The sequence below is a fragment of the Colias eurytheme genome, chromosome 9 (genome assembly GCF_061535395.1).
Source record: "Colias eurytheme isolate Ceu_HAF_F1 chromosome 9, ilColEury1 Martin Lab GWU primary, whole genome shotgun sequence".
Classification (NCBI taxonomy): domain Eukaryota; kingdom Metazoa; phylum Arthropoda; class Insecta; order Lepidoptera; family Pieridae; genus Colias; species Colias eurytheme.
The window spans coordinates 3509581-3522274 of NC_142988.1; the positions used below are offsets into that span (position 1 = coordinate 3509581).

Genomic DNA, 12694 nt, shown 5'->3' on the forward strand with positions numbered 1-12694 from the left:
TGGGTTCCTCTACCGTTACCGCATCCTCAAAAATGAAAATAAAAAAATCCTCTTCCGCTATCGCTTCCTCAAAATTTAGAGGAAATTTATGAGGATGCTGATCCGATCGGGCGGCGAATTTACAAAGCCTATTTAAACTAACTATGTATTTGAGTTACGAGTCGGACTCTACTAACGAACAAGAGTAGAGTCTTACCGCCATATTTATATCTGCGCCTAACACTTATCTCTAAACATAATAATATAACATTTTCTCTCATACTCAGAAGAAACATATTTTACCAAATAATGTGTGTCAAAAGTCATTTTAAATTAAAAAACAAACAAGTTGTTTAAGCTTACATAATATCTACCAGTTAGATTTTTTTTGTGGAAATCGCCTAATGTCGCTTCTGGCACTGAGATAGATTAGGTTTTTTCGAGTAATATGCATAAACAAAAGCTCATCTGAGTCCGGCTCGTGACTCAAATAATATATAGTACTTAGAGGCTTTGTAAATTAGCGATCGGGCGAGCTAACCTCCCCTAACCTTAAACATCAATATGTACAGACAGGAGAATGGCTTTTGTTTTAATTTTTAATTTTAAAAGGTTTTGTTTTTTAATTAAGATTATAATTTCATATCATCCTCATCCTCATCCGCTTCCTCTTCCGCTTCCTCATCCGCATCCTCTTCCTCAAAAAAATATCCTCTTCCTCATCCGCATCCTCTAAATTTGTGTGTGAAAATTCCTCTTCCTCCTCCTCTTCCTCATAATCACTTCCTCAACAACCCAAGAATATTATAACAGAATATTTCTTCAGATATATTATATAAATAAAAAGTAGTGTTTTATATTTTAATCTATAATAAAATAATTTTGTATCAAAACGTAAATATGGAGTTAATATATTCATCAGATCAAATTGGACGGTAAAAGCCAAAAATGAAACTTCTACTATATAGAAAAATACAAATAAATACAGCTTTTAAACCTACTGTAAAATCAAGTTACAAATTATTGCCACCTATTTAAGCAACTTGCGAAACAGATCGATAAATGACACTGACATTAATAAAAATATAACCTAAAAACAATTTGAGATTGACACAATACTTGTAGTCCAAGAGCTAGCTAACAAAATCCAGTACACGTAGTACCTAATAATAATTCAGTTAATGCCCAAAATACTTGTAGAAAAAAGGTTTTAACAGTCACTTACACTATGGAACAACGACAAAGACAATCTTATATTATGTTCTGTTATTAGCAACTAGCTCTTAGACTATTCCATAATTATGCATGTAAGTGCATAATATTATTTGTGATTTTAAGCTAGGTTAATATAAACCTAGTAATCCCAGGAGGCATTTCTTGTAGTGTCCGGAGCAGTCACCCTGAAAGAAAATAAAACATTTAATAAAATTACTTCCTACAAATATGAACTTAGAAGAGCCATTAAAAGGCCGTCCAAAATATACAAGCCTTGTTTAAAATCCATTCATCAAAAATAACACCTTATTTCGTGGTAGTAAAGCTCAAAGTTTATAAAATGATGATGAAAATGGATGGTTAGGATTTTTGTACCAGACATTTTAATTTTATTTACTTTTGTCTATTACTATTTATTATTTTGTCGAGTCACCGTCCTTCGCAGAACACGAAATTCGGTAGTTATTTTTAAGGAATTTTAAAGAATATCCTTGGCAGCAATCTTTATGGAGAACTAGCTGTGCCCCGCGCTTTCACCCGCATTGCTCAGCTCCTGTTTGTCTTAGCGTGATGATATGATGCCTATAGCCTTCCTCGATAAATGGGCTATCTAACACCGAAATTTTCAAATCGGACCAGTAGTTCCCGAGATTATCGCGTTCAAACAAACAAACAAACAAACAAACTTTTCAGCTTTATAATATTAGTATAGATTAAAGTATCTTCAGGGTATATTGTCATTTTAAAGCCTACACTCACCTCTATCCAGCTCTGCAGCGACTCCCCGTACTTGGCCTGGAACATCTCCGCGATATCACCGAGATCTACTTCACAGCGCGTCACCATGATGCGGATGAGCTGCCGGTCGTTGGTGCCCAGACCCTTCATGGACTTGTGGAGTCTTTCCGCGAAGAACAGCGGCTTGTTGCGGACCACTTTCACTGGAAAATTAATGTGAATATTGTATTAAGCCGCCGAAATAGTTATATTTGCAGAAATGAGAGGCGGAGAAGTACGATATAATATATGACGTGTTAAAATCAAGCTTATGCGATCGGATTCACTGGACGTACGAATTAATTAAATTTATCAATTTTAGTTTATAATATTTGTAAAAACATGTTTACCGACGTGGCTGAATGCAAGCCACGCCCTTGCCTATAAAATAGTAAAGTATCGACACGACCCATTATATTTTTTTTTTTTTATTTAAATAAATAAATAAATAAAAAAAATACGAGCAATCACTAAGACGAACTGTCATAGGGATCAAGATTCGCCGTGCCGAGTATAAGTTATAGTAAAAATGACATGTAGCAAATTTGAAGACTTTCATGAATATCAAGTCGGTAATTGGAATAGGTAGATCCAATACACATCAATTATTGTGATTGACTTTTCTGGCAAGTAAATGGATCCGATTAGTTTATCATCGCTTTTCATTTTACCATAGAGATGTTACAAATTCAAAGATGTTATAATAATTAAAGAACAATACATTATTTAACTACTTACTTAGTTAATAAGAATACAAAATAAAATGACTACTAAGTTATGTATACTAAAATTATCTTACCAATAGCACGCATAGCCTTCTCCAAATCGCCAGAGAACTCAGCCTTGATCGCGTCATCGATATCATGTCCAGTAAGAAACTGGTACTCTTGGAAAATGGCCGCCAATTGCGGGAAAGAGCGGGAACATAGTACCGCGTTGAATACCGACTCGTCTGTACCGAGGCGCAGTTCACCTGGGAATTGTTTAAATATATAATTATTATTGAGGGATATTCTATGTAATTTTCATGCGAGGAAAAACATCTGAAAAGCTGATAGTAGAAAGACTTTTACGGTCGTTTTAAATGATTTTTCGATATATAATCGATGAGTAAATTTTAGAATATTTATTAGTTTTAATTCGATTTGGCTATAATATAATAAAAAAATGGACATAGATAACTTTATTCAAGAGGATGACTAATCTATTATTAAAATTGTGCGCATGCACATTTTAATAATATAAACTTACCGGCTTGTAGTAGACTTCTTGCATCTTCCCTCGCCTTCGCTTGATCAACATGGAAATCTTCAGATCTATTACCCTGAAATTTAAAGAAACTGCTTTAATATCTTCATTTGAATGTGTACATGAGGCATTTAGTTTGATCGAGTGTTGTGTAAAGGAAAATTATACTTAATTTTATTAATGTTAAAGTTCAACTTACCATGCACAGAGAGGTCATGAGCCGTTTAAAGTTGCCCGATGTGTCGCCTCGCAAATCATCTTCCAACAGTGTTCCGTATACTGGAAAAATATTATAGGCATATAAAATCTAATTTGGAAAGGGTCAAAAAACCGTATTAATAGTTGTCTATATGTTTATCTATCGTTCACCAGATAAAATATAATGATAATACAAACAAACCAAAAATAAATAAAAAATAGCGGTTTTATCTAGTGAGTTAATTTTAATGAACTCAAACTTCATACCACAAAAAAATAGACTTTTCCTTAAAATAATAATTATTCGTTCCATAAAATGTTGAAAGTTGATAGCGTTGAAGAAAATGTTGAAGGCGTTTATACTTAATAGCACTTTAAGCTAAGCAAAAGTCACATTTTTTGCACATGTCATAAATTGGTAACTTATGGAGTTCTTGTCGGTTCTTCTACATAGATACTGCTTTTTGAATCGGTGGTAAACGGTAAAAATATGTTATGAATAATTGAATAAATAAATGCTTGAGTTTGAGCTTTGAATCTGAACAAAGTTAAGAAAAAAGTTAAAGAATACAGATCATATATACCAATAGAAATACAAATATAAAACAAGCTAAGTATACTCCACAAGGACTAGGAAATAAGAACTAGTTTTTTCGCTGCAAAAAATCTACTCCATAATGACTATAGGCATTGCGAACTTGAAAAATCAATAGCATGACGTAGACATGAGTCACGAGCTTGTAAGAGCATGTTACGTCACCGTTTGGCTGACAACCAAGCGATTGTGTTTCCCCATCTCGTAAGATCGACTGGATTTACGTATTGGTAATTGGTATTATTGTTAGTACGAAAAGATAAATCTGTGGTTATTTTTTTTTTCATATTGTACGGGAAATTATAGCTTTTATGACTCTGAGTCTCATAGGCAAACGACTATGTCATTTTATGTTTTACATTTACTATTTTATAGCTTTACATTTCTGTTTACATTATTCTGAAAAACGTGTACTATACAGTATACGTCAATACGTAAAATCACTAGAAGTATATTTATAGATGTATAAATTAAAACAAGTACGGGGAGACTGACTGGCCTAACATAATAACAATTTAAACTGTTTTCCTTCCTGTTGCAGTACCATTCCCAACGTTATCATTTTTATTACATTGTTTCATGGCTCTACCATTGAAAAACAGATCTTATTAGCATGTGCTCAGGGTCTATTTTAGAACTCCTCATAACAAGGCATGATTAACGCAGCAGTCTCAGAATCTTCTATTATCCTCTTAAAATCGGGGAAGTAACCAAGCAGATAATTTCCATTTATTGCAAATCCAGTTCTGCCGGCACTTATGTACTTTGACAGGAAACTGTTCATTGGAAATCAAGGCCATTTTACATTATCAACGTGTGCATCGCGGTTCAAATAACTGTATTTTAAAATAATGCTAGTGGCACTATGCAGATAGCACGGCCTAAATATATGGAGTACTACAATGTTTTTATATGTTTATTTTGATAAACATGAACGTAAATGCCAATTCTGCAACCATTAAACAGATTTATATTGTGTCATTTTTATTTGTCTCATAAAATAAAACAGTTTCAGCACAAACACTCGGTCCTTTTTAGACAATATATTTAATTAGTCAATATAAGCCTATATATCGGGAATTCGATTTTTTAATGTAAGTCTAGTCTTGTTTATTTGGGCCACTTGTATTCACCGAATGTGAATTCTACAGGCCTAGCAAAAAATAGTTATCAACAGAAGTTATAGACATCCAATCTAAACGGATTTTCCTACTTCAACGTAGTAGTACGCAAACTTACTGGCAGTATACGCCTGCTTGATGACATGTATCTCATGGTTGGACATAGTGCACATGACTTCTATGAGCACGTCTTCATCAGTACCGATCCCCGCTGTGGCGTCATGCAGCTCCTTGGCGTAGAACTGGGGTAATGGTGTCATCAACGCTACCAGGAGGTCTTCGAACTTCCCGCTGGTCTCACTCTTTAGGTCGGATACGAGTTCCTGTGAATGTAGGTAGTGTTTAAATAATGCTGGAATTAATTCTAAGCGGTAATTGCTACTAGTTATAAGATCCTGGCCTAAATATGTCCTTTCTGTAAATTGTCAACCGGGAATATATTATTCTGTCTTTGTCTATATCTAATAATTTGTATATAATATAAGCACATGTATTATATTAAAAAGTTATTTTTAAAAAGATCCATACTCTTCTTCCGGTTGGGGCAGTCCTAGAGTCTTGCTTATTTAAATTCACACCGCACCGAATTAATAAATTATAATCCAATATTTAACATTGAAATAAAACCTAGGACATAACATAATATTAATCATCATTATTAAATTATGTTAATTACAATATTCACGATCACTTTAATATTTATTACCATTGTCAAATTAGGCGTGGCACCAATTTATAATTTCCTCTTTATTTAAAAAGAGTAACAACCGTAAAAGCAATATCTTAATGGAAGGCATGGCGTGTGTTGACGGCGACATCGTAAAATTGGAAAATTTATGTCTAGATAAATATTACAAATAGCACTACTATTACAGTATTTACTGTAAATTGTAATATGTATTTGACGAACTAGTGGTACTTGTGGTTAGGGCTATTGCACCATGATCAGTAGTTTCGACCTTTACCACGACAACCACGATATCCGACGAGTCTCGTGGTTTTACGTCATATATTTTATTCCTATGGATAGTGTGTGTCTATTTTAACCATGACCCATGTGTCTATTTTAACTGTTATATATGTCTAGTTTCAAATAGAAATAGTAGTTTCAGATGTCCAGTTTTATGCAAAGTCCGAAGACAAATAGGCATGAACAACCTTTCTTATTCTAACAAATTTTTTGGAAAAAGGGACCATTTTGGGCTCTTAATTTAATTCATTCATTTTTATTGTTGTAACTACACCTCTTGTATTTCCAAGTCTTGTAATCATTATGTAACGCATGTAATATGAGGATCTATTAAATATCGATTGTTCGCCGCGAATATTAAGTAATCGAAAGTGTACTCGACCTCTATACGTGCAGTGCATGTAGGTATTTACCTACATAAAGCCCTTTCGATTCATTTTTTCTTATCATCCAACTAAAAGACAAAACAAGGAGCGTAATGTATAAAGCGTATCGTATGTAGGCTTAATATTATGTTCTTCTTTGGCAAGCCATATAGTGAAATAGTTTGGAAAATCCAAAAGTGCACGCCTCATAATTTTTTTTAATAATTATTTATTAATTATTATTTTTGTTTATTTAATAACAATTAAACCACATCGAATCAGACCCTGAAAAATGAAAGGGTTCTATTCCTGAGCATACTCAAGCGTAAGAGAAAAAAAAAGACTCGATTAGTAAAGTATTTCGGTCGCTATCGTGTTAACAAGAAAAAGGATCCGCACATACAGACACACGGACGTCCAAGACAGAACTTTTTTAAACTGTTTTTTAACTAGTTTAAATAACAAAAATGACATCAAAAATATCATGAACGTTAAAAATAGTGTTTTTTCTTAATATGTGTGTGTATGTATTATCTTACAAGTGCAATGTATGATACATAAAGACATTTTAAGTTTGAAAAATCAGATGTTTTGCGCGAAGCGACAGTAGTACCCACCTCAACGCTTCGCTTATGAGGCGTGCAAAACGGTTTATACATTTAACATTTCTATGTTGACAGATTCCATACTGGAAATATTCACACTCGGATTAAATTAATAAATGTAGTTATAAATTATTCAAGTACGTATAAGGACTGTTGCTCTGACCCCTGATAATATCTCGACCATCTACGTCAACCGGTAAATGTAATGAAACATTTTGTTATTACACAACTTTAAACGTATGACGCTCTATCTAGTTAACAAATTTATGATTCACTCTGACGCAGATCTTCTTTCCTTTCTGGTTGATGATTTTATGATTCATTTAACTTTAAAGAAAAAAGCATTACTCCCACTCCCACATTCACGTATGCGCTTACGTTTGACATAAACGTCAGCGCATGACGATGTGTAGGTAATGTACTGAGTATTCAATTAACTATTAAATAACGATGAAATAACAAATAAAGAAGGATAAAAACTGAATCATGGCACCCGATACAATCAGATTCTGCTTTTTAATTTCTACTGCTTATGTGACGATCCTACTAATACAGAACATTCATACAACTCTTTTTTTACCACGTACTAAATAAGAACTCTATTAAAAGAACATATTTTCTTTGTTTTTATTTTCTCACGATTTCTAGGTACGAATTTTCTGTGTCATAGAGAATTTCACTCAAAAGAACTAGTTTCGGATTTCCTAAACAGCCGTTTATATTATTATGTAAAACATGAACTCCGACGACAGCTGAAGTAGCCTCTGCCGTTCGCAACTTGCCATTCGTCTGTTAGAACGCTAACATGAATAAAACCCCTACATTTTATCTGGAGTGAAATACTTAAGACTTACTACGGAAATATTAGTACCAATAGCGTAAATAACAGGATAAGTCAATACAAACCTTTCCATATAACGTCTTGAACTCGAAAGCAATCCGGAGACGTTGTTCATTGCTGCGTCTGGTCAGTACTTGGATGATGGACTTCTCATCAGTGCCGAAGCCTTTCATCGCCTTGCGGAGAACGGCCGCATCTTCGCGGGGATCGAAGGGATTCACTGGCACTACTGTCGGTTTTGACTGTAAATATTCCAAACTATTAGTAGGGTTATTTGTGATATTTCAATGTTAAAAGAGTTTGAATTGTTAAGGAGGTGGTTAAGTGGATGATAGTGTATGCGATGATTAACTAGTACTTTTTGGTATAAGAGAATTTTACACAACTGAAGGCTGAAGCTTACAAGTTTCGATTGTGTTTACTATTTGCTGGATTGCAAGATTCGGAAACATGATGTTGTTAAGGTAAGTATAAATTGGATAGGTACACAAGAATAGATATTGTAACGGAAGTATCTTTACACTCTGATAAATTCTATAACTTCCCATGTTGGTCATTATAGTCATTATATTGCATTCATTTTATTGGGCGATTAACGCAGATCTCATATGATTAAAGGATATTCTAAACAGAAATGTCAGCAGAGCAATAAACGTATCAAATAAGGCAGATACCGTATAGCGAAATGACTTATATCCACGCCTTCCACCCAATGACGCTCTATAAGCAATCCGTTTTGAATTAGACGTCGCCGAGGACATATTAATTGATTCCCTTTTAACTTTCACAAATACAAAAGTCACATGCATCCAAATACATACGCATTACATCACCACAGTAACACAATTATTCGTTTATTTTGAAAACAATACGGTTATTCGATTCTACATCCATTATAGAGAAGATCGGAGTCAAGACTGAATCGTAGGTTATTGTGATAAATGTGTGCGGAGAGACGAAGTGAGCATAACAATGTAATTGCCGTAAACTGTTCCTTGAATAGAGTCAAAACGAGTGTAGGTATCACCAACATCGTATAATAGAAATTGTTTAACGTCTTTGAAGGTGTTTTATACCAAATTAAGAGTGCAAACTTCGTGTAGGAGGAAATTATAGAATTAAGGAAAGGCGAAGCATTAACATAGTAAGCATCTTGTAAGCATTAACATAGTAAAACAGTTTGGAAATGTTTTATAGAACAGAAACAATTGTGTACTTACTGATATTAGAACAATCTAACTTAAAATGGAATGTTTTAAAAAGCATTCTACATACAAATTTTCCAATAAGGAAAACATATAGGTAGTTCATATCAAGAAAGTCAAGTGTCAATATAGCTTAGAATTATTGAGGACTCTTGTGGGTAGTTTCATGGTAATTTTGTTTGTATCTCGTAACACCTCAAGTGTGTAAACATGCCATTATTAATTAGTGATTCATCAAGTACTTGTGTTGTTAGATTGATAAAGGTCCTTGTTCTCTATCATGATAACAACCTCTTATCATATTGTTTACATACTGGATAATTTATTTATGGAGAAACCACTTGTTATAAGCTATGTATAAGGTCTTTTAAAGCACTTTGTTTTTATATGTGCAAAATATAATATGGAATAAGTCTATCAATATAAAGAAAAATCTTTTAGCTGTAATGACAATACATATCTTCTTCTTCTTATATATAAAAAATGAATCGCAAGATGTATTGGTAAGCGCATAACTCGAGAACGGCTGAACCGATTTCGATAATTCTTTTTTTATTATATTCCTTGATGTACGAGGATGGTTCTTATGTAGAGAAAACGTAAATATGTACCACGGGCGAAGCCGGGGCGGACCGCTAGTATACACTAAGTATATCTTTTAGCTATAATTTAAACAATTAAACAATTTATTTATTTTTGTTAACATGGTCACAAGCATTTGGATTGGAATAGTTAATGACTTGGATATTTATGTTAATGATACAACAGAAACATAATATAGTTAATCCAAATGTTATTTTTCACATCTCTTTAATGAAAAATAGCTGTGAGTCTATATTTGTATAAGTATTTAAGTATTTATTCAACTTTTTAAAAGTATAACATGATTTTATTTTTTTAATTAATTTACTGCTTATGATGTAAAAAAAAATGAATGTTAAATATAATTAGGTTGATAGCATTAAAACTTGAAATTATTGTAATAGCTTAGATGTAAAGAATAAATAGCTTGCTTGTATCAATTACAATAGAATTACAAGATCTCAATGATCTAAAAATTTGCTAGAACAAAAAATGCTGGCAGTATGCCATGTGAGACTGTACGGATAGTTAGATTCAAATTAACATTACAAATAGTAAATTCTGACTCATAACATGTATCATTTCATTGACATTATGAGACAGTATTTCACAATTATAAATTATGATGAGTATTTAGATAATGTAACAATGAAGTTCATAATAGTATATTTAGTTTTATAGCATTCAAAAATCAAATGCTTTATAAATGGAGAATTTAAAAAAATAATAATAGTTAAAAAAACTAAAAACACGCTTTTAGGTCGGTTTTCTATAAAAAGCGTGTTTTTTATTTTTTTTAACTATTATTTATTTTATTAAATTAGTGTATTGTCATCGGTCTTCAATAAATCTACAAAGTTTGAACGAAATCTGGCCGTTTAAAGTGGGTCAAAATCGCACCCAAAGAAGTCGGTTACAAACATACAGGTGAAGCTAATATAAAGCGTGTAAAATGGAAATACATTAAGCACAAGGTGGGATTCGAACCGGCATCCTTCACCATGCCAGACCAAGACCTAGATTTTGGGCTATCAGTGATCGTATGATATATAATTATGAAATTCACAGAACAGGTGATGAAATTACTGTTACTTTATAGCACTTAAAAAAAACAATTGACAATTAGTCACCACCTCTAATTATGATTATGAATATTTAATATACATATTTAATTACAAGTCAATAACTGCGTTAAAAACAACCGACTTCAAACTTGCACTTGCAACATTTACAAATACAGACAAAAATGCTCATAAAATAAAAACTACTGGGCCTATCCGAATAAAATTTTTATGGGACCAATTCGACACCATCCCGCATCGAACAAAAAAAGAATCACGTAAATCGGTTCAGAAACCACGGAGTAATCGGTGTACATACAATAAAAAAAAAAAAAAAAAAAAAACATACCGGCCGAATTGATAACCTCCTCCTTTTTTTGAAGTCGGTTAAAAAGATAATTCAATGTGGTAAAAAGAAAGTAGTAATTATTTTTTACTGTTATGTTGAGATATAAGGAACTTGTTATTAAAATTTATAATGAGCACTAGCGGCCCGCCCCAGCTTCGCCCGTGGTACATATGAAAAATAGATGTTGGCCGATTCTCAGACTTACCCGATATGCACAGAAAATTTCATGAGAATCGGTCCACCCGTTTCGGAGGAGTATGCAGACTAACATTGTGACACGAGAATTTTATATATAGAGCAGTTAATATAGAAATTGTGATCAAATTAAAACTTTCTGCACAAAAGGATTAAAGCGGGTTAGTCTTACACACAAAAGCATAGTCAAAGCACCAATGTTTTGCTTATCACAAATAGATTTAGAACATAGCGCATTAAAAAAAAGTTAACATACCTTTGGTTGGCTAACTACTGGGCTTGATACATTATAAGCTTGATGACTTTGAGCAGGAGGGTATCCTTGGTATTGGTTTGATTGAGGATAGCCAGCACTTGCCTGAGTTGTAGCTTGGCCATACCCAGGTTGAGCTGCGGGGTACCCCCCTTGAGCATTTGGGTACCCTTGAGCAGTATTTGGCATTGAATAACCCTGACTTTGTTGTGGGTAGCCTTGACTTGGTTGACCGTAACCCTGACTCTGTTGTGGATAGCCCTGGCTCTGCTGTGCGTAACCCTGGCTCTGTGGATACCCCTGACCAGGATAACTACTTTGTGGATACGGTTGTTGAGCATTCGGGTAGCCCTGTTGTGGCGCCGGGTAACCCATAGTGGGGAAACCCGGCATTGGCATTGGATTTCCAAATGACTGTGGTGCTCTGTTGCTAAACCCGATATTGTGTAGATACTGCGGTGGCCCCTTAAAACGAAAGCGGTGTTAAATCTCTCTCGATTCTGTTTGAATTTGTGATAAACAAAACAAGGTTACCGACCATGCATTTACACTCACGTATTTACTTACTTGGTATGGGTTCATTTTAAATGAATACGTTGCACAAATCTCCAAAATCGGTACACACGTTAAATGAACACGGTAAGTACAAAAGTACTAACGCCGATATATAAAAATTAAAACACTATAAAAATAAACTTTTCGTGAACAATGAGCTGGCGAGCGATCAGAACACAAGGATTCTTGGTAGGATTCAACCTAGTTCTATGATGACTAATGACGCGACGCGTACGGACTACGGCCATAGGACGTAAGACTGTCACACAGTGACAGTGACAACTGACAATTTACAACAGGTAAATTATAACAATTGCTGTGATGCCAGTATGAAAAAGAAATCTTTATAAAAATGTGTATATTAAATTACGATAAAATGTTTCTTGTCTTCATGTAGACTGTAGAAAATATACAACTTAAACACAACACTATACAATTGTAAAATAAGGTAACTATCAATTTTCATGTCAAGGATATTGTAGATTAAAACAGTAATATTCTGAGTATAATAATTATTGTCGAGATTGAATCACTGATTGTTATTAAATAAATACTTAGTATTTCTTTTTTAGGATATATT

At 33.5% G+C, this 12694-nt stretch overlaps 1 protein-coding gene across 2 annotated transcripts; it reads right to left on the reverse strand.

The window, feature by feature from the left end:
* Positions 1-784: 784 nt before the first annotated feature.
* Positions 785-12355, reverse strand: LOC149905697 (annexin B9-like). Of its 2 annotated transcripts, XM_090105219.1 has the most exons (9): positions 12127-12355; positions 11563-12024; positions 7980-8156; positions 5252-5456; positions 3419-3498; positions 3223-3295; positions 2771-2944; positions 1954-2135; positions 785-1379 (listed from the first exon to the last, which is right to left on the reverse strand). In XM_090105219.1, exons 1-9 carry the CDS (start codon positions 12139-12141, stop codon positions 1323-1325), a joined length of 1425 nt encoding a protein of 474 aa, XP_089961345.1. In that variant the 5' UTR covers positions 12142-12355; the 3' UTR covers positions 785-1322. The 2 variants fall into 2 exon arrangements, with proteins under 2 accessions (XP_089961345.1, XP_089961346.1); XM_090105220.1 differs by lacking the exon at positions 11563-12024.
* Positions 12356-12694: the final 339 nt, after the last annotated feature.

What these genes read in the sequence shown, in the direction of transcription:
- LOC149905697 (XM_090105219.1), bottom strand. An exon ending in CAAGCAGGCGTATACTGCCA is followed by an intron (nt 3,499 to 5,251) that starts GTAAGTTTGCGT and finishes ATATTTTTCCAG; the next exon opens with TATACGGAACACTGTTGGAA. An exon ending in CGCTGCAGAGCTGGATAGAG is followed by an intron (nt 1,380 to 1,953) that starts GTGAGTGTAGGC and finishes ATTTTCTTTCAG; the next exon opens with GGTGACTGCTCCGGACACTA.